This window comes from Hippoglossus hippoglossus, chromosome 12 (assembly GCF_009819705.1).
Source record: "Hippoglossus hippoglossus isolate fHipHip1 chromosome 12, fHipHip1.pri, whole genome shotgun sequence".
NCBI classification, from domain to species: Eukaryota; Metazoa; Chordata; class Actinopteri; order Pleuronectiformes; family Pleuronectidae; genus Hippoglossus; species Hippoglossus hippoglossus.
In genome coordinates, this window is record NC_047162.1 from 7,253,125 (window position 1) to 7,278,936 (window position 25,812).

The following is a 25,812-nucleotide window of genomic DNA, read 5'->3' on the forward strand; positions in this document are numbered from 1 at the left end:
TAAATAGGACCCCGGGACATAAAAAACACTCTTGCTCCTCTACTAGTTCCCTTAGCACCGTCATGTCCCTTTCTTTTCTCCTCCAGTGTGTCTCCATCCAAATCACTGAGTAACCAGGGCAACGACTGTGTGCCCGAGCTTCGTTTTAAAATGTCTGTCCAAAGTAAAACCAGGAGCTCTGCATTTTTTATTATAAAACTGACATGTTGCTGCAATCACCAACATGATGTGATGGAGACTGTCAGGGTTACATTATAAAGTGGTTTCCTGAGAGTGTTATTGTAAAAAAACTAAAATCTTTTAAAATCTGTGGATCATACCAGGATCATGTTTATAAAATATTTCAACGTATAGGAAGACAATTATTTTGTCTTTAGACCGTCAGTGTATATTCTTTCCTTTTAACCAGTCTAGTCTAAACATTAAAATTCTTTGAGAAATAAAAATACAACATGAAAAAACTATATGGCATTTTAATTCTGCTTTCACTGTACATATGATACTGCAGTGGTAATTACTGGCAGATGGTTGTGGTGGTTACAGAAAACATGATGACGTCAGGATCTACAATATGTCCAGAGTGAATTCAAAAGCAAATTCAGCTTGAAAGAGAATGGATTTGCTCCACTATATCTGAGCTGCTGTATTCATATTTGAAACTTTCATAGTCTCACACAAGTATCCCAAACTGCATCCCGTCAGAATCCTGTGATGAAAAGATTAATTTTCCAGTGTTGACATTATCAGCTAATCTGCAAATTATTTTCTACGTTACTTAAGTGTTTTGTCGTTAAATTATGAAATCTATTGAGAAATACATCACTACTATTGCTAACATAAATATCACATCCTCACATTTGAGAATCTGAAACCATCAATGTTTGAAACTAAAGCAGCATCATCCATCCATCCATCAATTTATCGATTGATTAACTAATTGTTTCCGCTCCAATATTTAGTATATACATAAGACTTTTCTACCGTCACTGGTGTCTTACGTGTGTGTGTGTGTGTGTGTGTGTGTGTGTGTGTGTGTGTGTGTGTGTGTGTGTGTGTGTGTGTGTGTGTGTGTGTGTGTGTGTGTGTGTGTGTGTGTGTGTGTGTGTGTGTGTGTGTGTGTGTGTGTGTGTGTCAGTTTCAGGAGGCAAAAGTCAACAGAGTCAGCAGGAAACGATGAAGAGGATGTGGACCAACTCTCCCTCATAGACCACAAGGAGATTATGAGCAGGATAACTCTAAAACAAGAAGTAAGACCCACTGCTGTGTACTGTTTTTAGAAACCTGCTGTGGCAGAATTGTGCAGCACCAGCATACAAAGCACATTTTATCCTGTTAGTCCTGTGCAGACTAAAGGTCACTGTGAGTCACTCAGATGTGAAATCAGATCCCGGGATGTGCCAATGATGGCCATTGCTGCCCTCTGGAGTCGAGTCTCTGAAATTGCATCGCTGAAAAATGCCAAACCAGCCTCCTCCTCCTACACCTCCTTTTCCTCCTCCTTTGTCCTCTGTGGTGCAGTCTGACAGACAGATGTGTGAAACTACTGCTCCCCACTCTGCAATGTGACAGCAATGATGAATATCAGGAGATAGGCTGAAATCAGAAAAGCAAGAAGGAAAGATTCACGGCCTGTGATGACATTTAAATGTGTTTCAGAGGACGTGTTGTAGTGGGGGTGCTTTTTTCTCACACAAGTCTGGCTTTTTTTTCATCGTCATCAGAGGAGCTGGTGCAGGACAGGGAGGGGTGGGGGCCTTTTTTATGGGAGGGGGGGGACGAAAGAAACCAGGCAGAAACCGGAAAGGTGCAAGCTACATTTTTAGCTAGACTGCATGACTCTACATCTACTCTAACCACTCTTCTCCTCTCCTGCTTTGATTATCATTCACTTATCTCCATCCTCTCGATCTGTCGTTCATTTTCTCCACACCTCTCCTTAATATTCCCAGAGTGACGATGGCCCCGATGTTCGTGCTGGATCAGGAGATATTCTATTAGTCCACGCTACAGAAACAGACCGCAAAGGTAAAGTGCAGACCACACAACACATTAAGACTCACACTTAGCCCACATATCTGTTATGCAGAGTCGAGTGTGTTACTGTGCTTCAGGGTCACTGGAACAGGTTGGTATTGATAGCTTGACAGACCTGCAGTCATTAGACCGATTTATTTGTATTTGTAAAGTCTGGTTTCTTTAGTTTGACGGATGAGTTGGTATTATTCTGATCTCCTCGTCTGAGTAGCATCTTAAACAGCCTCTGTCTCTCTCTGGTTCACTTATTTGCAATGTGTCAGTCAGGGTTATGGAGCCTTTCACATTTGATGATGTGTTTTCAGCTTTAGGTGGTTAATTGGGACGTCTGGCTGCACAGCTAATTTAAATCTGCTGCTTTTTTTTCTCTGTTTTTGCTTGGCAGATCTTGTTTTGTACTGTGAAGCCTTTCTGACTACGTATAGGACTTTTATAACCCCAGAGGACCTAATTAAGAAGCTACACTACAGATATCCTTTTCAAATCACTCAACATGTCAGTCTGAGCGTGATCGTTGTTTTGTTGGAAGAAGATTGTTTTTCTTGCACAGTGATTTTTAAAAATATATATTTACCAAGGATAGACTTATTTATCTTGTTTGCTCCTGTTTAGATCCGTCAGTTAAAAGCAGTCATCGAATCCACAGAAACACAACAATTCTCTGCTGATGGATACAAAAGTCTTTCATAATGACTGAATCTATTGCTGCTTCTTGTGATTGTTTGCTTTGCCTAAAGGCTCCAAAAGAGAAACCAGATCATCAAATTTTCCCCACAAGTTTGAAATGTATTATTAGTTGCTTAATGGATTATTTGATAGACAGAAAATAAATCAGCAATTGTTTTGACAATGATTTAATCAATTGTACAAGTTTCATTCCCACGTGATGGCAAATTCAATATAATTTGGTTGTGGACATTTTGTGGGGCATCAGTTTGAAGACATCACCATGGGATTTAGGAAGTTATGACGAGCAGTTTCACCCTTTTCTTACATTTTATAGACCAAACCATTAAAGAGATGATAATGAAATTACACTTTACTTACAGCCCCATTGTTTTTACTGCAAGAGTTAAACAGTTTGTCATCTTCCTGATTGATGAATTGAAGTCCATTTTATGTCTTAAATGTAATATAATAGGTACATTTTTGGTTTCATCTTGAGTATAATAAAATTAACTGTGAGCAAAACTTTTTATCACTTTTTGAAGCCTGAAAAATGTCCAGAGGTTTGCCTTAGTTGCACACGTTATTGTGCACTGTAATCCAGATATAGGTACAGTATTGTTTTCATTGTCCTTGACCACGAAGCACGTATACCAGCTTCTGTCACAGTCCAGACACCTTCAAGAAGCGAGTCAGCAAGAACACGTTCTTCGTGCTGGTTCGAGTAGTGGATGAGCTGTGGTGAGTGGGACTCAATATGTTTTTCTTTGTTTGTAGCCATTAGTTATTAATGCCCCATTTAAACTGCATAATGTAAACTCAAGAATGATTAATTTGTGTAATTCTTCAGTCATATCACTCTAATAAAAAAAAGATCTTAAGTAAATCATCCCAGGTGCTGACAGCTATAACCAGAAAATGTTTCTTCTTCTTTGAATTCCCCAACCAACTGTGTCCCTTTCCTTCTGCTCTTCTGTTTCTGTCACAAAGTTTAATCATAAGATCATTTCCTTCTTTCACTTCTTTCCTCCAGCCTGGTGGAGCTGACGGAGGACATCTTGAAACAGCTGATGGACCTGGTGTTCACGCTGGTGTGCAATGGCGAGCTGAGCCTCGCCCGCGTGCTCCGCAAGAACATCCTGGATAAGGTGGAACAGAAGAAGCTGCTCCGCTACACAAACTCCCTCAAGCCCCTGGCCGCCCGAGGGGTCTCTGCAAGGTATTGTGGGGGGTCAAGGGTCAGCACTGTCTGAGACTTGTAGCGGGTGTGTTGATGCTACAAGTGCATGGCTGCTTTTCTGCCATTCTTACGGCTCAGTGTTGGGGATAACAGACAGTATTTTGTTAAATGCTTTGTAGATGGCACTAGAGCAGCACAGATGAAGTTGTCACCTGACTGTATGTATGTCCTCACAGGCCTGGAACTCTCCATGACTTCCGCAGTCATGAGATTGCTGATCAGCTCACTCTCCTGGATGCTGAACTCTTCTATAAGATAGAGGTAAAGCAGTGTCTTTGTGTTGGAGTTAATTGTTTATGATTTGTTGACATTCATTGTGTTTTTGACCCAGAGCCGCACCTCAACCCTCAAACTTATCACTTCCTGTTTCCCCTCAGATTCCAGAGGTGCTGCTTTGGGCCAAGGAGCAGAACGAGGAGAAGAGTCCGAACCTGACTCAGTTCACAGAGCACTTTAACAACATGAGCTATTGGTAAAACCACAAACATCATGACCTCTCACCGCTTTCTGTCGTTGGCATTATTGTCTTCTCTCTTACACCATCTGTCTATTTCTCTTTCCTACAGGGTCCGCTCTTTGATAATTCAGCAGGAGAAAGCCCAAGACCGAGAGAAGCTGCTCCTCAAGTTCATCAAGATAATGAAGGTTAGTCAAACAGAATATCCTAATTTATCTGTATTTTTGTTGTTTAATGCAATCATATCAATACAAATGTCTTTTTACAGCACTTAAGAAAGTTGAATAATTTCAACTCTTACCTGGCAATACTGTCAGCCCTGGACTCTGCTCCCATCCGGAGATTGGAGTGGCAGAAACAGACCTCGGAGGTGAGTCTTCAAGATGTCTGGGTTTGAATCTGAACCTCTGGGCTCATTGATAAGTATCATGAGGATCACTTATCTCTCGTAACCGCCTTCTCCTTCGTCCTCTCTCAGGGATTAGAGGAGTATTGCACGTTGATCGACAGCTCCTCCTCATTCAGAGCATACAGAGCTGCTCTGTCTGAAGTGGAGCCACCATGTATCCCGTACCTGTAAGTGAATGAATATTTGAACTCATTCAATTTTTAATTGAGGGCCACAACTTGACACGACATGTCCATCTTCCAGGGGTCTCATACTCCAGGACTTGACCTTTGTCCACCTGGGGAACCCTGACTTCATCGACGGAAAGGTCAATTTCTCCAAACGCTGGCAGCAGTTCAACATACTGGACAGCATGCGGCGCTTCCAGCAAGTGTAAGTCCACTTGGCTACATATATGATGAATGTAAATGGTTTTCAGCAGAGGCCCAACTGTTCCCAAAAATTCAATCAAGCTGCACCAAATTTTACACACTCATAGATGAGATAGATTATTAGATTATTCCCTGAGAAAACAGCTCTATTTCACAATGTTAAATAATGTGGGGGGGGATCCTGGATACAGACCTTTTTTTCTTTAGTTCTTTCTCAATGTTACATCCTTCCACCAAGTTTCGTGGAAATCCGTTCAGTAGTTTTTGTGAAATCCTGCTGACAAAAAAACTAATGGACAGGTGTGAGAACATAACCTCTTTGGCCGAGGTAAATACTTATACTGGAAAGTTTTGTAAACATCATCACAGCAATAAATGTTATCAATTGTTTGCCACTGGCAGGAAATTGAATGGGTGCCAGGAAATATGATTTATATTTCATTAAATTTGAATATCATAAAACATTTCTGTCATTCCACGTGGTCTGTTTGTTTCCTGGCTGATGAATTACTGTGTTCATCAAACTTGGCCCTCTTCTCATTTCAGGCATTATGAACTGAAGCGCAACGAAGACATTGTGTGTTTCTTCAACGACTTCAGTGACCACCTGGCAGAGGAGGCCCTGTGGGAGCTGTCGCTCAAGATCAAGCCCAGGAACATCACCAGGCGCAAAACGGAACGCGAGGAGAAGACCTAGGGGCTCGCGGGCCTTTTTCGAGACTGACCTCCAACTGTGCTTCATGACACTAACTCCACTTTACTACAGACTGAGAGAAAGACGAATGGAAGCTATCCGCTGGAGCAAATGGGAGACTCATTGTGGGGGATGCAGAACAAGCTAGACTGAAGCGTGGCCGGGGTTTTTACATAGAGCTCTGCTGCTCTGGGAGATTATAATTGGGATTACTGCGGGAAGAGATTGTGACTACGGTGAAACGGAACGAAGCCTTGTGCCAAGGAGGACAGAAGAATCGCACAGAGCGGGCAGACGCCGTGGAAATAACCAAAGTCTGCTCCCTGGGCTCTCTGTTTTAGAGTGGAGCTGTTGCGTGTGTGTGAGAGTGAGCTGAATGGTCCATTACTCACCAAGTTGCTCCTTCCTCTTCCTTTATGTACGTGCCATTTGTCGGCCATCTTCTGCGACCCTCTCCCCGACTCATGAGTTCCCCTCAAAAAGCAGAACCTCGAGAGCGACCTGCTGTGAACTATGACGTCAACATGCAGGCCGCAGACAGTCCCCCCCGGGGGAGGGGGATTGGAGGATTTGAACTTGAAGAGGATGGCCGTAAGAGACTGGAAAGTTTGTTTTGAAACATTTTGTGTAAGAATCATGTATGGTTATGAAATGTATTATATACAGTGCTCCTTTTGTTCTTAAAAAGGATGTTTATGCTTACGAGAAGAGCTTCGCTTCTCCCAAGTGCCATACATATGTGCACTAAAAAAAGCAAAGCAAAAACACAAAAAGATAAATTACTAAAGATGCTGTGATCTATGTATGTCATACTGAATCTTTGTGTGCCGTGTTCAAGTGTAGAGAACCGCGAGGCAATCACAATCATGTCCCAGTCATGTCGGTGTGTGAAAGTGTCTGTGTGCGACTGAAGTCCTCAGCGACTTGTGTGTTCGTCATTTCAACATGTGCTGTAGTATAAAGTCAGTTTGATTCCTTTTTTGGGATAGAACCAACACATCACACTGTGCTCTCAAACTCCAATAAAACAAACAGCTCTGTTTCTATATGCACTGTGCCGCTCCGAAACTTTTGTCAAAATTCAAGCAAGACTCAAAACCATAATGTCAGAATTTTACATTTATTGTTTAACAGTGATTGATGGAAGTTGAACTTTAAAAAAAATTAAGGCAAGAGTTCTGCATTAAATAAATCAAAAAGGAAGCACTCGGACTAAAGGTAGGAGTGAAACTACAGAAACACAACTTAGTTTTAATAAGTTATTAAAAACAGAAACAGGGAGAGCAACAAATGACTATAAACCGTTATTATTAATATAATTTAAATATATTAATCTTCATTAAGCAACAAAAACACAAAAGTGTATAAAGGTAAAACTCAGTGCAAAAGCCCAACTCAACAAACATTTAAAAACACGTCTTGAGTAAATTATCTGTCATTTCAGTAACAGTTCTGACCACAGTTGAAACCTAAAAAACAAATCAAATCATCGACATCATGGAAGACTATAGACAGACTTACCATTTCTGTTGTGCACCAACAATAAAAATACAATTACGAAGAGTTGCAGCTCTGACCGCTTGTGATACTGTTACTATGGATATATATTTTTTATTCTGCAGAGACTGGCATCACAGTTTGTGGCCCACTCTGCACAAATCAGGAGCCGCAATCCCCGAGTCAGGAGACATTCATCATCCACACGTGCGTCCTACAAAGTCTCAATGAGGCCGACTGCTGGGTTCCAGCAGGACCCTCTTTCCTGGATTAGCGGCTCCGTTCTGCAGGTCGCCCTGCTCGGAAATGGCTCGCTTGAAGCCGCGCCCGTTGCCGTTCATGGCCCCACGCTGCCATTTGCAGAGTTCTCCATTCAGAATGTCCTGGATGTGCTGCACGATGAGGTTGATGGCCACTGATGAGAGAGAGAGAGATGAAGGATTTACCAAGTGTTCATGATCTTTAGCTACTACATAAAGAAAAAAGACACTTACCCATGTTGTCAACACCCCTTGGAATGATGACGTCTGCGTACTTCTTAGTCTGAGAGAAAACCAGAAAATGTGACAGAGCTCAGAGGAGGTTTGTTGACGGACACTGAACAAAAGGAACATAATCAGTCCTCATACTCACAGGCAAACAAAATTCCTCGAAAGCAGGCTTGACGAACGTTGTGTACTGTGTGAGAATCTGCTCCAGGTCTCTTCCCCGGGTCATGTCTCGCAGAACTGCAGAGGAATCGGGTCAAACCATTGACAACGCACTGTGACAACAACTGGAGAATTGTGTTTGACGGGAACATTCGTACCTCTGCGAGAGAGTCTGACGTCTGAATCTGTGTCCACGAAGAGCTTCATGTGAAACATATCACGCACTTTCTGGGGGTAGAAAACCAGGATCCCCTCAAAGAGGACGACGTCCGCTGGGTAAACTGTGATCCTGTCTTCCAACCTACAAACACACACAAGAATTATCATACAGGAGCACAGGGCTAAATGTCTCATCGGCGAATGGTCAACGTGCTTCCAACCTACCTTGAATGCGTAACAAAGTCATACGTTGGCACTTCCACCACCTTTCCCTCTGCAATGTCCTTTAACGTTTGGTACATTAAATCATTGTCAAATGCCTCTGTAAGACAAACAGACACAGGTCATGTGAATAAGATGATTAATACAACAACATACAGACTAATAATAAGAAAAAGTATAATTTCAAAGTTGGCAGATCTTTTTATGATCCACAGACTATCATATCAATGCTGTTATATTGGTTAACACAGTGAGCTAATATGCAATGTAATCTTTCAGTGTAACACTTTAAAACAAAGAAAACCCTTCATGGACTTGTACCTCACAATTAAGACATCCAACAAAAAGTACCATTGGAAAAACTGAGTATTTCTATCATATGCTACTTTATACTTAAGTGACATCTTAAATGCATGATGTGAAATAATCCAACTGGTATTGTTGGGATTATATTGGTATTATCCTCTTTATAACCTAAATTATATACTGTAAAACAAGTACTTCCTCTACCACTTCCAAACCCCCATTCAACAGGGACTCTTAATGGACCTGGGCTGCAAATAGTGATTATTTTCATTATTAATTAATCTTTTATATATGTATTTCTTTTTATTGTTTAGTTGATGTCAGAAAAGTGAAAATGCTTTTCCACAGACCAGAGGAAATCACCAGATGTCACGTTTTGTCTGAAAGACCCCAAACATATTCAGATGACCATCTCACGTGACATAGAGAAGCAGGAAATCCTCCCATTAGAAACCGGTACATCAAGTATTTCACAGTTTCGCTTTCAATTCTCGTTAAACGTAACTCAAGGCTGGTCTGGCCTGGCCTCACCTGGATGATCAAAGTTGTACTGGCCCTTCAGCGCCTTCGCCTTCTGCTCGGGGGTCAGGACTCTGTAGAAACTGTCCTGACTTATGATGGCCACCTTCCTCTGGCGGTGGTCCACCTTGTTCTGGCCCAGGAGCTCCATGATCTTGGCGCAAACTGTTGACTGAGGCAGAAAAGTCACGTGGATGTTATTTACGATTTGATGTTTTGTGTTAAACTAGCGAGGACGGACTACATCGCATTGAGATGAAGTCTGCTGAGGATCCGCGGGAAATGAACGTCCTGGTGTGTGAGTGAGGAGTTTAGCTTTGCTAAGTAAATAACACTATTATCGTATCACAGTTAGCTCGTTAGCTCTTTGGCGCAGAACTGCCACAAAGAAGAGATGCAAGCAGCAGAAACATGTATAATGACAGTTGGAGCATGTTAATAAAATAATATATAAAGACTAGTCATTGAGGGAGGGGGCGTGTCGTGGCTGGTTTGACAGTTTGCAGAAGAAACTAAGCTAGGCTACTATGCTATCTTCCATTCTCGGTCCCATCCTCCGTCAGAATAAAACCCCACTGACCTTGCCGCTAGCGGTTCCTCCGCTGACCCCGATTAAGAAAGGGTGATGCCGCGGCCTCTCCGCCTCTTCTGCGGCTCCGTGACAGTCCATTTGTGGCCCAACAGAAACGTAAGCCCGCAGAAAAGTCGGGATAGCTTAGCTACACTATGTTATCTGTGGCGTCGACAACGCGCTGCTCTCGCGAGAACTGACGTACTCTCGACCCGAGTGTCAACAAAGGACAGACTCGAGCGGAAGTGCGTTCGATATTTACATAAAATAAGATGTATTACTATATATTTACGTTTAGAGCGGAACGGCATAAACTAATTAGATGAAATATGATTAAAAACTATTAATATAAATAATCGGCAATGCAGGACTATGATATTTGGATTTTGGTTGTAGTTAAAATGATTTTAATTGAATGCCTTTTTTCAGTTTCAGGGATTCTATTTGTAGCCCTTACTATTAGAATCTACCTTTATTAATTCCTCAGAATGCATGACAAAAGATTAGCAATTAAAAACATTTACATTTATTATGAAATTAAATATGAACATCTTGCAATATACAGATAATATGAACAATGTTATTATTTGTCTGGATCATTGTGTGATTTTTCAGTGTCTTCACTACACTGTGACTTGTCTTTGCTGGATTCATCCGCCACGATCTCCAGAGCAGCACTTCCTTCAATCCTCCTCACAGTCTCTCCTTTGGCAGCGAGGATCTCCTCGATGTTTCTAAAGCACAAAACAACACGAGCCGAGAGTTGTTCAGAAATCATTTAGTGTACATGCAGTTGTTGGTAATTCAAAGATGCCACTTGCTTGAGGCTTAAACAATCTGAGGTGCTGTTTCTATACTTCACCAGTATTTTGTGATCAATTCACAAAACTCCTAATAAGGTGCTTGCTACACTTTTCTTTCTACTGGTCTTAATTTTTGTATGTTCTTTTGAAAGAGATCTTGCTGTTAACTTAAACACTAGCTATGCGTTTGCTTTCACAGCATGCAGAACACTAAACAGTCTGCTGTTGAAAATAATTCGATTTTATCAACCAATATTTGTTTTTTGATATTTAATAGTTAGCACTGTCGCTTCACAGCAAGAGGATTCCTGTTTCAACTCTGTTATGCTGATTCATCTCTGACAAGTGGTTTGTTGTGGCTGTTGGACCAGCATATGTCACATAAGATGGTCTGTCCCATCTACCACCTCCCTATGCATTCAATTGACAGCCTGGTGAAGGATGTAGCCTGTGTTCTGTTCACAAGTATTTGGTCCACCCCATTTAACTCAATGAGGGTGGGTTAAACAACAGATACTCTTTCAGTTGAGAGGTTAAAAGCATCACGAACCTCTTCCCCTCCAGGTCGGAGAACCAGTTGAGGTTGTCAGCGATGATGTGGTGTTTCTCACATCCTGGACATGTCACTATCACTACACCCTTGTTGTAGGCCAGCTTGGAAATCTGCTGCGTGGATCGAGTGGAGCAAACCTGCAAACATGATAGAGGCTGGGTGTCAGACTCTGTCACTCAGACTCAGGTCAGATCATTAAAGAGAAGCGGTTCTCTGCGACCTTGCATGTGTAAACAAGACGGTAGTGTGTGGACTGGATCTTCCCAAGAGCGTCACTGCGGACCACCGGAGAGGTTGAGGCTCCTCTGCAGCAGCGGACCGGACCAGCGGGGAACAAGCTGCGGACTCTGCGCTGCTCCTGCGCCGAGAGAAGGAGTCCTGTCCCGGCTGTGTTTGTCCGGGGTCCCGCAGGACACCGGCTGAACAGAGCTAAATGACCGTGAAAACAGCGGAGCAAGTGGCTGACAGGCAGCGTCACCACCGGAGAAGAAGAGGGTCGAAGAAGATGAAAACACTTGTGTGACATCAACATGTCTGCGGCTCTGATTCACAAGTTACGCACGATTTCATCAACGAGGGAGTCGTCCCGCATTGATGACGTCACCCGACGGTCCTTTCAAAACAAACTTTATTCACAAGATGTTCCTACAACATAACAAAGCACTTATTACTTTATTGTTACATTTCAGCAGGTATGACATCACTTTATCTGCTGGGGGCGAAACTAACGTCATCTACACAGAAAAATAAAAGGATGTATGATGTGAATTTACAATTGATGTTTGATAAATATAATTAGCTAAGAAACTGACAAAATGTCTATTCTGTGATCTTTTTGACAGGATATTAACAATATGAATCAGCTTTTGTTGCAATAGATGCCCGGAAGTTACAAAGTCACGAAGTGACAAAACTATTTTCAGCATTGTTCAAACAAGTCAGGACCAAGGAATGTATAGTTGAGCTGAGAGGCAATCAACACAAGGAGAAACTTGTCAGTCTGAAAGTGGGAGGCTTTCCCAGTGCTGAGGTTTTGTGAACTGTATTACTCTTTCTGAAAATTAACTGCACAGGGCTTACATATACCACTTATGATGAACCAGCACGGAATACATTTGCCTTTTGTTATACAATAACCCATAAGAAATGATTAGTGATGAAGTTGTCTATATTGAGACGAGTCATTACAGGCAAACACTTTTCTACTGCCCTAAAACATCTAAATCAAACTTGAAGTAATCTCCGTTTTCTTTTGAAATAACACCAGTTCTCCTCAGTACATTTGCTCACAGTTTTATTTGGCAGGTGGGTTGTTTTAAGTATCTTGGAGAACTTGCCACAGATGTTGTTTGTCTCAATATCTTCTCTCTCAGCATGTGATCCCAAACTCCACCAATGACTCTGGCTCTATATTTAAGATCTTAGTCATGCTGCTAAATAAATTATCAGACTTTTGCATATCATTTTACTTGTCTTAGTTTTTTTTTTTTTTTTTTTTTACAATTTACTGTATAACAGTTTAAATAGGTTAAATATAACCATTCATCAAATGTAACAATAAAATCTTTAAAAAACATCACAAAATACATCACCAAAATAATATACTGAGAGCAAATATTTAACATTTCTTATTACACAATTACGGATTGCACATGAGCCATTGAATTGCACAGACAGAGTTGAGTGAGACATACGAAATACAAGAAAAGAATAAAACAACACAGACTAGCATCAAATAAAAATAAAACAAAATCGAATAAAATGATGTGGATAAAAACAACTTAAATGGATAGTTCCCCCCCAAATGAAAGTTCACTCATTGTCTACTCACTATGCTGATTGAGGGGTGGGTGGCCACTCCTTCAAAAAACAACAGAAAAAAAAACATAACATGCCTCCATACTGCTCCATACTTACTACAATTGTATTGGATTTGGCTGCTACAAAGTTTACTTCTGAGACTCCAGAAGTGTTTTGTGGACTCAAACACTTCATCAGCATAGTGGTGAGTGGATATTGAGTGAATTTTCATTTTTGGGTGAATTATCCCTTCAAGGACACAAGCCTAGGAGAACCTGAGAGTCTTCAGTTTAGTCTTAAAGATGTTGACAGACACGTCATTTTGAATAGTAGTGTTTCTCATTGTCTGTGAGTAAAGAAGTTTAAAACCAAAACCTTCACTCGGGAGCATGAGATCAATATTTAAACTTAGAGGAAATAATGTGGCATTCATCATGATAATTATCGATATCGACTGATATACAAAATATTAGGATCATTGTTGTTGTTGTCCTCTTTACTGCTGCCGCCGTGCTCTTATTTCGACAGCGGCCTCAGTCTCGGGACTTCCGCCCCTCAGCTGTAGTTTTCTGCGGAGCCGCTCGGCCGCTGCCGTCTTGCGCTGCTGTTTTCTCCCCCGTCACCGTCGCTCCGGCCCGGCGTCCGACCAGCGACCGACCCGCCGCCACGGCCGCAGAGAGCCGTCAGAGACATGTGTCACCCGTGCTCGGAGGAGGCGACAGACCGCGACTGCAATAAAACAGGTGGGTCTTTTTCCTCCGTTCACAGTGTGCGCGTGAGGAGCGGAGGGTTTTTTAGCTGCGCGGCTCGGTGAGTCTCCTCTGCCGCAGCGAGCTAACCGGGCATCGGCGTGAGACACGGTTTCCTCCCGCCTGTTGTTGTGGAGAGGAGCGGTTGATAAAGGGTCGCGGGCAGGATTAGATTACATGTTATTTCTACAATCCCCCTCACCGGGTTAGTTTGAATTGAGGGAATATTCTCCACCATGTATCAGTAACAGCTGCTGAAGGGCCAGCAGGTATTAGGACTGGGACAATTCTATCAATGAAACAGATACAAATGCAGATATTTGATATAAATAGTGGAATTACACATTGTAATAAACTGATCATTTTTAGGTTAGTCTGATTGAGTTAGGTTGCAAGTTTGATATTTTCTATGTAATAATTATCAATGAACGGCATAGACTGTGCACACGAGATAAAAATACAGAAATTCTATATAAATAGTGGAACTCTGTGTTAAACCTTTGGGCCCTAAAACAATAAAGCCAATGTTGTTTAACCTGTAGTATTTCTATTATTAATTAGATGGTTTCTGCTGTATATTGCAGAGCCTATTCATCAATCATCAGATAATTAATGGGCAACTTTCTTGTTTTGAGCTTCACAAATATGAAACTTTGATGATTTTCTCTGTCACAAATTGTAATAGATTGATCATTGTCAGGTATTTGCACTGTTAGTCAGACAAAATACCACATTTTGGTTTGAGGTTACATTTTTCTTCATTTGAGTCTAGTATTGTCTTGTATAGTACTGATGATTTGTTGGCTCTTTTCACAGCTTTTTACTTTTACCTCCTTAAGAGCTTGTCTTGCCCTGTGTGTGTGTGTTTATCCTTTGGTATCAATAAAGTATACCAACCATTGTATATTGTTGACTTCATAGTGAATGTGTTTTTTCATCGTAACACAAACATGGCAACGATACATGAGGCTATAGTGTTATGTAATACACATTTAAGAGCTTATATGGTCGGTGTGGTAATTGTTTTATGTTTGTGTAACATCTTTTATTGCGTTATTGTTACGTTAAAGCTAGCCACATTAGTCTGATCATATAATCAGCACAGGCTTCTACAAAGTGGATTTGAATGGACTTTAATTCAGGTGTGTGAGAGAGAGAGAGAGAGAGAGAGAGAGAGAGAGAGAGAGAGAGAGAGAGTGCTGTCTTCAAACAGAAAGGAAAAGTAGGTTTTTGTCGGGCAGAACCAGTTCGACCTGGTCTGGACTTCCCCGTCTCGCCTCAGTCCAGACCAGTTCGACCTGGTCTGGACTGCCCCTTCTCGCCTCAGTGTCTCAGAGCTGCCATCACCAGCCGTGGGCAGATGGGCTGAGATCTGAAGCTGCGATAGCTCTGTTCCCTGCAGATGCCACATAGAGAAGGCTTTTGTTTTCAACGAACAGAATAAACACTCACAGATATCCAGTGTCAAATGATGTAAGATTGATTCTCCGTCAATTCAACAACTGTTTCAGCTTTGTTGAAAACTTATCACTGATGGACCCGGTCAGATTTCTACCTGGTCAGTCGCTCTAGACATTTTCTGGAACTTTTCCTGCCAGCCCCTTAATAAAATGTGCGGAATTTTTCAGAGAAAACAGCAGAAAATATTCTCAGCGAGCGAGTGGGTGTGTTGATGACATTTCTAGCACGCGGCGGAAGCAAAAATTGAGAGAATACAAACCTCAGCATGAAAAAGTGGCGGCGGGATTCGAGAGCTTTTAGAGATAAGGGCAGATGCCGGTGTCGATGTGCTGTCAACAAAAACACTACAACTTCCGCAGCTGAATTTAAACATCATGTGCTGTCTCCTGCGTGCACTAACTAGACGTCACCTGAACGTTCTGTACATCTTCCTGTTGTTGTGAACGCATCTGACACAGACTATCCTGCTGCGTTCTTCATATGTAAACTAGAAGCTCCCGAAAATGTCTGGACACAATTTCTGGACATTTACAGCTTAAATCAGTAAATTCATGATTCTCTCAGTTGCTATGATGTTAATCAAATACTTAGATGGAAATTAGTGAAGGTGTTTCAGGGAGAATACTAAGAGATGTAACAAACCCAAAAGTCACACATCCGTCTAAATGAATTTAAGGAAAGATTAAGCTGGAATTCTTTCCTTCCATACATCCATCAATTTTCTACTTATCCTGTTAAGGGTTTCAAGGAAGCTGGCGTCCTTCCCAGCATGAATTGGGCAGGATGCGGTGTAACACATACACACACAGAGAGAAAAACACATTTACACCCAAACACACAAACTTAAGTTATGTTATTTTCCTGAGCAAAAGGTCTGTGGACATCTGGAGGTAACAGCAGCTCCTTAAGGAAACAAAAAGATTACCACTCATCACATAAGGCCTTATGTACAGTCAGCTGTTACATTCCCAACTGTTGCCTTCATGTGAGGTGTGAAGGTAGCCAGGGGTTGAGTTATTTTTTTCTGGGATTATTAATTAAGTTTGTTCATGTTATTTTGCAATGATTTCATTAAAACCTTACAACCTTTTCCGAGGGAGCTTTAGATGGAGAATATGCTGCGAAAAGACAAACGAGCCAGGATTTTTATCTACATGAGAGTTAAAAGACTAGAGTGTCCTTGAGGAAAATTGTACTTGGCTTTGTATTATATTGGCTCTCACAGCAGCCAGGTTCACCTGTGCCTCTCTCAGGCTTTTTGACCAAAATTGCCTGCACAAAAGCAGCTCTGTTCTGTTCAGGGAACAAAATCTGAAGAAAGAAACAGAGAACCAGAAGAGGAGTCACTATGTAATCCAGTCCTGACATTTTTCTTTTTTAATTTTAAGATTAGGACACCATTTTCCTCTAGTAATGTTTGTACTGGTGATCAGGTTGGGGCGGTTTGGAAAGACTAGACTAGAATGGCACTCATAGTGCACATACCTTCGCCAAGGCCCAACATTAAACTACATTTGAATTCACCAGATCCAGGTTTTTATTTGGATCGGAACCATAAATAATTATTAGACTGATCAAAGAAAATGTTGAATCTCACAATGTTAAAGAAAGTTCCTTTTTTTTTTACTGGATCCTGAAAATTCCCCAGATTCAGATCCACCAAAATGTATTGGGTTCTTTCCGGACCCAACCCGCATCCTTCCTTCCAGGTTTCGTGGTAATCGATTCAGTAGTTTTTGCGTAATCTTGCTAACAAACACTGATGAAAAGAAGACCTCCTCGTCGGATAAGCAGCTCGTTGTGTTTAATTTCCAAAGTGATGTAAAACAAAACTTTAATGTAATTTTAGACTTTATGAGTTTAGTCACTTTATGAGTTTAACTCTTGATCTTTGTTTTTTGCGTGGCCAGAGGGAAGCTGTTCAGAAACCTGTTTTTATCTCTCCACATGTAAGATGAATCTCTATAGTTACAGTTGAATTATTAATATTTTTTAGTTTATGGGAAACATACAGTGTAGTTCAAGTTTCTCCAGCATCTGTGTTTGGCAACAGTGAAAGTGAGCAGATTGTTGTTTGAATGGTTTCAGCCTAAACATATGTAAATGTATTGATCTGGGCTTTGAGGTGTAATTAGTCTTTTTTTACCATATATAGAAACTGCACTGGTGTCTGTGTTTAATACCATGTGAATGATGGCACTGAGAGTTGTTCTGGCAGATGCTGTGCTCTCTGTGTGCTGTAGTGTCTGAGTTGAGGTGAAGCAGCAGCCGAGCAGAGGAGGCCTGCAGCGACTGTACTGCCATTCTGGTTTGAACTGGATAAAACAAAGCTTTTTTTGTTAGCACTTGACCAGCTATCCCCTTTCATCCCTTTACTGTAAGAGTTGAGTAAACAGGGAGATACAGTTTTGGAGAGATTTCTTTTTTATATCAGCTACTCCCAGTTTAAAGAGGTAACATGAATCATACGATTATGATCTTAGATATACTAAAAGATACGGTTTGCCTGCAATAAACTTTTATTTCATGTTATAGCCGAGTCCATTAAACTTTGAAACATCTTGGATAAGAAAAAAATGCTTAGGTTGCTGTAGTTCTTGCATTATCACACATTGACTGTATAAGAAAAGGGAAGTAGCTCAGTTGTGGTTTGACCGATGTGCTCAAGTGTAAATGGACGCCTTGGAACATCTTGAGGTTTGAGGGTTTGTTATTAACATGGTCAGCACGCTGATATCACTTTGTTTCACTTGTATTATGCTGAGGGTCTTGTTCTTGACTTGATTTCTGGGTTTTTGCACAATCTGATCATTTACTCTGTAAGCAGTCACAACCCATTTAACCATTTATTTATACCTTTAACAATTAACATAGAGGAGACACTGTTTAAACATGCTGTGAACGTCTTCAGATATCCCTAACCTAAAGCAGGCTTTTCATTCTATTGCATTCAATATAAAATTACCTTTGGGGCAAAAGGTACTGAGAGAAGGCGCAAGCATTGATCTTGGAATGTTTGGAATCATTTCTCTGGAGCTGGCGAATGTTATAAGGCTTTGATTGATCGGCTTACAAACGGCCAAGAAATCCTCAAGTTGTCGGCATTGCAAAGTCGCATTTTTACCTCAAGTAGCACAGCCTTGCCAAACACTTAATATCCACAGTGATCGTGTTGTTTCGGTTGGTTGGAGATTTTATTAAATCCCTCACAAGCTCTTCAAAGATCTTGATTCCCTCACAATCTTTCAGCGTCAGTAATTCAGCATCATTTAAGGTTTTCAGAACATTGCAACGTGGAATAACAGAAGCCGGTGTATGATTCTTTGTGATTACAGACCCACTTCCCATTTGAGAAGCCACAATTGTTTTGACAGTTTTGTGCTAAAAATGTATAATTGCTTGAACATCAAGGTAGACCCCAATTAATTTCTCCATTGTTGGACTGATCAATAAAACTGACTAATTGTTTCGAATCTACTGCAGAGGGCTGCATATAGCAAGTCTTCTCAGTATTCGCACATATAGCGGTTTGCAAAATACCCAAACACATTTCATCAACTGATTCCTAATTTCCTGCGTTTTTTTTTTTTTTTTTAGATAAACCATCATGATTCCCATCACAGAGCTCCGGTACTTTGCTGACACCCAGCCAACGTACCGTATCCTGAAGCCATGGTGGGACGTTTTCACCGACTACATCTCGGTCATCATGCTGATGATCGCAGTGTTCGGCGGTACACTGCAGGTCACGCAGGACAAGATGATCTGCCTGCCTTGCAAGTGGGTGGTCAACAAGTCATGCGAGACCATGCCCGTCGCAAACATCACCACCTCCTATGCACTGGAACCCAAAGGCATTCAGTATGACCTCGACCGCCATCAGTACAATTATGTCGATGCCGTCTGCTACGAGAACGAGCTACATTGGTTTGCCAAATATTTCCCTTATCTGGTGCTACTCCACACTCTCATCTTCCTGGCCTGCAGCAACTTCTGGTTCAAGTTTCCACGCACAAGTTCCAAACTGGAGCACTTTGTCTCCATCCTCCTCAAGTGCTTTGACTCCCCATGGACAACAAGGGCTTTGTCCGAGACCGTGGTGGAGGAGAGGGATCCCAAACCTCTCGCAAAAATGAATGGTTCAATGGACAAGAAGGCCTCCTGCGTGAGTGAGGATGTTGAGGCTAGCGTGCCCATGCTTCAACGAACAAAGTCTAGAATTGAACAAGGAATTGTAGATCGCTCTGAGACTGGTGTGTTGGATAAAAAAGAAGGGGAGCAGGCCAAGGCTCTGTTTGAGAAGGTGAAGAAGTTCAGGATCCATGTCGAGGAGGGTGATATAGTCTACCGCCTTTACATACGTCAGACCATCATCAAAGTAATCAAATTTTTACTGATAATTAGCTACACAGCCTACTATGTACAATACATCAGGTTCAGTGTGGTGTGCACGGTGAACCTTCAGAAGCTAACAGGTTACAGCACATTCTCTTGTGCCCACCCATTGGCGACACTTTTCAAGATTTTGGCCTGTTTCTACATCAGCTTGGTTGTGGTTTATGGTTTTATCTGCATGTACACTCTGTGTTGGATGCTCAGCCGCTCCCTCAAGAGATACTCGTTCGAATCAATCCGGGAGGAGAGCAGCTACAGTGACATCCCTGACGTGAAGAACGACTTTGCCTTCATGCTACACATGATAGATCAGTATGACCCTCTGTACTCCAAGCGCTTCGCTGTGTTTCTGTCAGAGGTGAGTGAGAACAAGCTGAGGCAGCTGAACCTGAACAACGAGTGGACGTTGGAGAAGCTGAGGCAGCGCATCACCAAAAATTCCCATGAGAAGCTCGAGTTGCATCTGTTCATGCTCAGCGGGATCCCAGACACAGTATTTGATCTGATAGAGCTGGAGGTGCTCAAGCTGGAGCTCATCCCAGACGTAACCATTCCACCAATCATCGCCCAACTTTCCAACCTGAAAGAGATGTGGCTTTACCACACCCCAGCTAAAATTGAGGCCCCAGCTCTGGCATTCCTCAGGGAAAACCTAAAGTCCCTCCACATCAAGTTCACTGACATCAAGGAGATCCCTCTGTGGATCTACAGCCTGAAGAACCTCAGTGAGTTGCACCTGACTGGGAATCTGAGTGCAGACAACAATCGTTTCATTGTCATCGATGGACTCAGAGAGCTGAAAAGGCTCAAAGTGCTACGACTGAAGAGCAACCTTACCAAGCTGCCGCAGGTGGTGACAGATGTGGGCGTGCACCTCCAGAAGCTCTCCGTCAATAACGAGGGCACCAAGCTGATGGTGCTCAACAGCCTGAAGAAGATGGTCAATCTGACGGAGCTTGAGCTCGTTCGCTGCGACCTTGAGCGCATCCCTCACTCCATCTTTAGTTTGCACAATCTGCAGGAGATTGACCTGAAGGACAACAATCTGAAGACGATAGAGGAGATCATCAGCTTCCAGCACCTGAACCGGCTCGTGTGCCTGAAGCTGTGGTACAACCAGATCGCCTACATCCCTATTCAGATCGGAACGCTCACCCACCTGGAGAGGCTGTACCTCAACAGGAACAAGATCGAGAAAATCCCCAGTCAGCTTTTCTACTGCCGCAAGCTGCGCTTCTTAGACCTGAGTCACAACAATCTGACCAGCATCCATGCTGATGTGGGCTTCCTCCAGAACCTGCAGTACTTCGCTGTGACAGCAAACCGGGTGAGAATTCCAAAAAAACATTACAAATTTAGTCACTACATGATTTCATTTTACAGTTTGTCTCATTCCCTACACTTCCTCTTCCACCCGTCTATCTCTCTATCATGTGTAAATAAGATTAGCTGAAAGGCCAGATAAGGTATTTACAAAGCTCTTATAAATGCTGAGATGGTTGTGGATAGGTAGGAAATTATGGCTTTTAAGATGTTTCTCTGTTTTCCAGTGACTGAAATAAAAGGAGGCTTGATTTAGTGGCATGTTGCAAACACAACTCTGTTATGTACACAGCTGTCAATTTATGCTAACTGAAAACCAGATAGCTAGCTCATTAGCTCTGTCACTGGCACGCAATATAATCGGGCTAGGTTGGTCCATCCTTTGCTGCTCGAAAATAGACGGACACATTTTTGAAGGAGCCTTGAAATGGGATAGCATAGTCACACCAACGTGGCTCTGCTCAGACTTAATATTAACATCCGTCAGTGGACAGCGCTACATTCATCTGGTCACACCTAGCAATAAAATGTGTCCTTAATGTATCTCCTGTGACCACTAGTGATCGGATTTCACTTCCCCGCTTTATGTGTGAACAATCACGAAGGTCATTTGTGTTCGCAGAGACCAAATTATGTTGTTTTAAGCCAGTTTGCCCTTCATATGTGGCCCAGGATGCATTTGCATTTACACTGCTAAAAGAAGGTGGCCACATGCTTCACATACCACCTCCGGATGTGGTTTTTGTGATCAGATTACAGAATGCGTTTGGGTGTGTTCACACCTGTTCTGCATGCTAATAACAATTATGAACGGGGTCCCAGACGCAATCAGTCTTCAAATGCAGCCCCGGAAGGATGTGGCTTCTGAACTGAGACACGCTTGTGTCTTCAAGGAAATTCAGGTTTTCAGTAAACTCATAAATCCCCTTAATGTAGGATGTTGTGTATTTCAGGTGCACAGATCATTAGTTCAGATATTTTACATCACAGTCATGCCTTGGCCGGTTCATAAGGTTTGTGGTGTGCAGTAGATCACGTGTGTCTCACCAAAATGCTGCTTCTTTGTTTTGCAATGTTGAACTTTAATTCAGGGAGATGCTGTTTTTCACTCAGCGTGCATATAGGATCATGTGTTTTCAGTAAAGGCTGCTGCTCTTTTATTGTTTTTGCTCATGTGGTTCTAGACTGAAAATAGATTCCAACAGGTTTGTGAGCAGCCTAAAATAGCTCCATTAAATTGGACTCTTCTTGTGTGTTAAAGGCTTCACTCGACTACATCCTCTCTACACTGTTCTCACACTATTCAAATAAATAGTTTAATGGTGAATATAGTGTGTATGGAGGTAATTTGATAGGATTTGTTTCCTGTGCTGAGGTCTGTCTTGTGTTTTGTTTAATCATATCTTAAATGAAAAGGATCTATTAACGAACCATTCTCCACTGAATATAGTGGAAAAAGCCACCTCCTTTTGTTAATGCCATTTGCTCATATCTCAGATCCCTGCCTCATCTGCTCATGTCATATGGATTAAAAATTGAAGAGCTCAGCCTTTCTGTTCCGTGCTAACTTCCACCCCTCATTATTCTGCCTCTTGTCCTCTCCACTTCAGATCGAGACTTTGCCCCCAGAGCTTTTCCAGTGTAAGAAGCTGCGCACTCTGAATCTGGGAAACAACTGCCTGCAGACGCTGCCGTCACGCTTCGGAGAGCTCACCGGCCTGACCCAGCTGGAGCTGAGAGGCAACCGTCTGGAGTGTCTCCCCGTTGAGCTCGGCGAGTGTCGGCTGTTGAAGAGGAGCGGCCTGGTGGTGGAGGAGGACCTGTTCAACACGCTGCCATCAGAAGTCAAAGAGCAGCTCTGGAGGGCCGATAAAGAGCAAGCTTGAGCCAAACCTCTGCAGTGAACTTTAGGGAGAGAAGTTTGATTTAAGGGAGAAAAAAAACAAGCAGTGGTTTTGTTTATAAAGCTAGCGAAACCTTGGTTTGAGGTATGCAGCATTGTTTGCCATGAGGGCTCAAACAGGTGATGTGAACTATGAAAGCATAGACGACGGATTTCAAGACCTCCAAGGAAAAATTGTCGTAATCTCATCCAACCTCTGTGATGAAGTGTAATTTAATCCTAAATAACTGCAAGGATTCAAGCAGGTGACGTCAAATATGCATGCCACAGGTGGACCTGTCTCAAGCAAACTTCTTTTTTGGAAGGAGCCCCAAAAAGAAACAGAAGAAACTTTGCACGACTCAGCCTTGCCATTGAGCTCAACGTGCTCACGATCACTTTGTCGCCGGCTGTGGGATACATGCACAAACTGAACACGCTCAAAGCAGCGTTTATCCTGCCATTCCTCTGGCCTTGAGACTCAACATTTCACTTTTCGAAATTTTTACAATCACATTTGCAGTTGTGATGCAGTGTGACTACTGAATACTGGTGGATGTTGAGACAATTGAACAGATCGGTTGATTTTGGTCTTTGGCCCTCTTCAGGCTCTCGAACAAAATGACTTTGTGATGAAGATCAACAGGTCATCACAGGTGATCTCACAGCATAGGCCTTAACTTACAAAGAAAAACTGTCAGATATTCAGCGACAAACAAATTCTACAGAACAATGTCTGAATACCCTGCGGTATTTGATTTATATTGTCAGCCTGTGGGCAGGATATAGTTCAGCTGTATTCACTGCGCAGTGGAGACAGATCACAGCAAGGCAACACAAGTCTGCTGGTCAACACTCAGATTGAGGTTTTATACTATTACATGAAGGCAAATCTAACAGGTTGTGGGCTGAGCTAATCAATGGGTTTGTGTGAGAACAAAAGCTGAGTATAACTTAAGGTAAGGCCAAATTTGCAATACAAAGTTCTCCTATCTGCCAATTTTCCCTTTTGGTCTGTCCCCTCACCACCTCCTGCTATAACGTGGTATCTCTTGCTACATCCACACTACTATGTTTTTGTTTGAAAATGCATCAAAAACCTTCTCACAGGCTACTTCCTGGGAAGGTTTACTCAGAGTTTTACACAGGTACCTGTTAATTAATGTAGAGCAGTTTGTCTTAGCACAGAAATAGGGTCATGTAGAGATATAGGAAACTTGATGTAGGTACATTAAGAAAATATCCAGACAAAGAAATTAAGTGAAACTATTTTCTTTAACAGGGGCTGTAGTGAAGAAATGCCCCATTCCTCTTGGACTCTTCATTTAGCTTCACACTGCATCACTTATGCATGTGAAGCCGGCTTTATCTTATTTTGCTTGACTGAACATCACGTACTTAACTGATCTGTCTTATTAATTATGTGAGATGGGCTTTGTTGCAACAAACTGACAAATGTATTTTGAGACTAAAGTACACAATTTGGTGCTTTAAAATGCTACCACACTCTGGTATCAGGATTTGGCCTCTGAATCAGGCTTTAAAGTGATTGGTTTAATGTTGAGTAACAATTTAATTTAATTTAATTCTTTGTTTGTTTTGTTTTTGCCTGTATATGACAGAGATAGAAGAGGTATGACGTGAATCAAAGGTCCCTGAGCACAACCAAACAATAGATGATGTGTCATGCACTGTCACTATACAGCCACTAGAGCACAAAATGAGGCTACATCCATTCTACAACGTTATCGTTTGAAAATAAAAATAAACTCTGCTATGGATATACCTGGGGTCCACATTACTCCGGAGTTCTAGAGCCACTAAAACAGAGAAGTTCGGAAACACTGCTGGCCCTGTCTTAGTTTGAAAACTCTTTTTCTGCGTTGGGCTGCGTTTTAGTCCAAATGGGCAGAAACAGGGATGTTTGGATACGATGACGTAGACACTCACAACCGCTTTCTGGTTGGGTGGCCTTCGCTGATTCATCGGGCTCCTATCCCAAGATTCAACGAACCAATGAAAACGTTGTTGTATGGATGTAGCCTAAGAAACGATTTTAAGATCATTATGGGACATACACCTGTAGTCAAAGATCTTAGGTGACCTTTGTTCAATTGAAGACATGTTGCTTCACTGACCGGATGAGAATTACACAATGTCCCTGCGCTCACAGTTTGCTGTCACTGTATTAAAGCTACAGAGACGCAAACCTTCAGAAAACTCCCCGTCACAGTAGATGTCCTTGTCATTTTCAACTTTTAACGCAAGCTTGCACAATAAAAGGAGCAGAAATCAAGGTGCTTTCTATGCTTCGCATGAACTATGAGCCCTCGGATGATTATTGCTTATACAGCTCCTCGAAGTGGATGAACTGTAGACGTGATGGATGACAGTCGTAACTAGCTGCCAGGTACTGCCTGTCTCAAAAAGACAAGTGTTGACGTTAGCGACTCAAGTGCCCAGTTGTTTGCATGCTTGCCATCGTGTTTATCTTCCTCAGTTTACTCCAGTGCTTTTTTTGTTGAATCCTTCATGAGCAAAATGAGGACAAGCCAGAAGTTACAGAACAAAGGAAACTGCTTTTAAACGACCTACACCAGGGAAACATTTATTTGCAGGGAGAGTATGCAGGGTATGTGATTTCATGGTGCGTGCTGCAAATTAGTGCAACAGCGCTTTGTGTGCTTGAAACACTTTTCTTGTTAAGACGTTGGATTTAATAGCATCATTTGGTGTATTCCTGCTATGTTTACTCCAGCCAGGCGTCTCTTGTTGCTAATATGGCCTTTCCCTTTACAAGCCGTACGCCCTCGTTAATGATCATAAACATCACGTCCATGAGCTGTTGTTTATAACATATGGCCTGAAATGTTTCACATCTTTGTTTCACGCATATCAGTCGATACGGTTTGTGCTCTTGTTGTTACCAGCTGTTTTTTTTGTTTTGTTTTATTTTAGCCATGTAAGAGTTTCAAGTGAAGTCTCACTGTAGTAACATGCCTGCACCTTTGTTCACAGTGAATCTTGTTTTACTGAGGCCTTAGCTGAATC

General features: G+C 42.0%; 4 protein-coding genes across 18 annotated transcripts in view; 2 read left to right on the forward strand and 2 right to left on the reverse strand.

Moving 5' to 3' along the window:
- rapgef1b (Rap guanine nucleotide exchange factor (GEF) 1b) overlaps positions 1–7,267 on the forward strand; it is a 47,558-nt gene extending 40,291 nt beyond the window's left edge. For all 14 annotated transcript variants that reach the window (XM_034601989.1, XM_034601997.1, XM_034601998.1 and 11 more), the window contains 12 exons: positions 1,136–1,247; positions 1,950–2,025; positions 2,420–2,505; positions 3,350–3,441; positions 3,734–3,919; positions 4,117–4,201; positions 4,318–4,412; positions 4,507–4,585; positions 4,666–4,767; positions 4,876–4,973; positions 5,050–5,178; positions 5,724–7,267. In XM_034601989.1, coding sequence (XP_034457880.1) covers positions 1,136–1,247; positions 1,950–2,025; positions 2,420–2,505; positions 3,350–3,441; positions 3,734–3,919; positions 4,117–4,201; positions 4,318–4,412; positions 4,507–4,585; positions 4,666–4,767; positions 4,876–4,973; positions 5,050–5,178; positions 5,724–5,874 — 1,291 coding nt within the window. In that variant the 3' untranslated portion in view covers positions 5,875–7,267. The remainder of the gene's footprint in view (positions 1–1,135; positions 1,248–1,949; positions 2,026–2,419; positions 2,506–3,349; positions 3,442–3,733; positions 3,920–4,116; positions 4,202–4,317; positions 4,413–4,506; positions 4,586–4,665; positions 4,768–4,875; positions 4,974–5,049; positions 5,179–5,723) is intronic.
- Positions 6,977–9,983, reverse strand: uck1 (uridine-cytidine kinase 1). The gene is made up of 7 exons (XM_034602004.1): positions 9,805–9,983; positions 9,237–9,396; positions 8,403–8,499; positions 8,177–8,319; positions 8,002–8,096; positions 7,863–7,911; positions 6,977–7,783 (listed from the first exon to the last, which is right to left on the reverse strand). The coding sequence occupies exons 1-7, from the start codon at positions 9,892–9,894 to the stop codon at positions 7,593–7,595; spliced, it is 825 nt and encodes a 274-aa protein (XP_034457895.1). The 5' UTR covers positions 9,895–9,983; the 3' UTR covers positions 6,977–7,592.
- Positions 9,984–10,298: 315 nt separating this feature from the next.
- On the reverse strand, positions 10,299–11,789 carry dnlz (DNL-type zinc finger). The gene is made up of 3 exons (XM_034602005.1): positions 11,372–11,789; positions 11,149–11,288; positions 10,299–10,529 (listed from the first exon to the last, which is right to left on the reverse strand). The coding sequence occupies exons 1-3, from the start codon at positions 11,681–11,683 to the stop codon at positions 10,379–10,381; spliced, it is 603 nt and encodes a 200-aa protein (XP_034457896.1). The 5' UTR covers positions 11,684–11,789; the 3' UTR covers positions 10,299–10,378.
- Positions 11,790–13,308: 1,519 nt separating this feature from the next.
- Positions 13,309–24,098, forward strand: lrrc8aa (leucine rich repeat containing 8 VRAC subunit Aa). 2 transcript variants are annotated; one of them, XM_034602415.1, is made up of 4 exons: positions 13,309–13,694; positions 18,759–20,883; positions 22,490–22,812; positions 22,849–24,098. In XM_034602415.1, the coding sequence occupies exons 2-3, from the start codon at positions 18,769–18,771 to the stop codon at positions 22,763–22,765; spliced, it is 2,391 nt and encodes a 796-aa protein (XP_034458306.1). In that variant the 5' UTR covers positions 13,309–13,694; positions 18,759–18,768; the 3' UTR covers positions 22,766–22,812; positions 22,849–24,098. The 2 variants fall into 2 exon arrangements, with proteins under 2 accessions (XP_034458306.1, XP_034458305.1); XM_034602414.1 differs by having other exon boundaries at positions 13,310–13,694; positions 22,490–24,098.
- Positions 24,099–25,812: the final 1,714 nt, after the last annotated feature.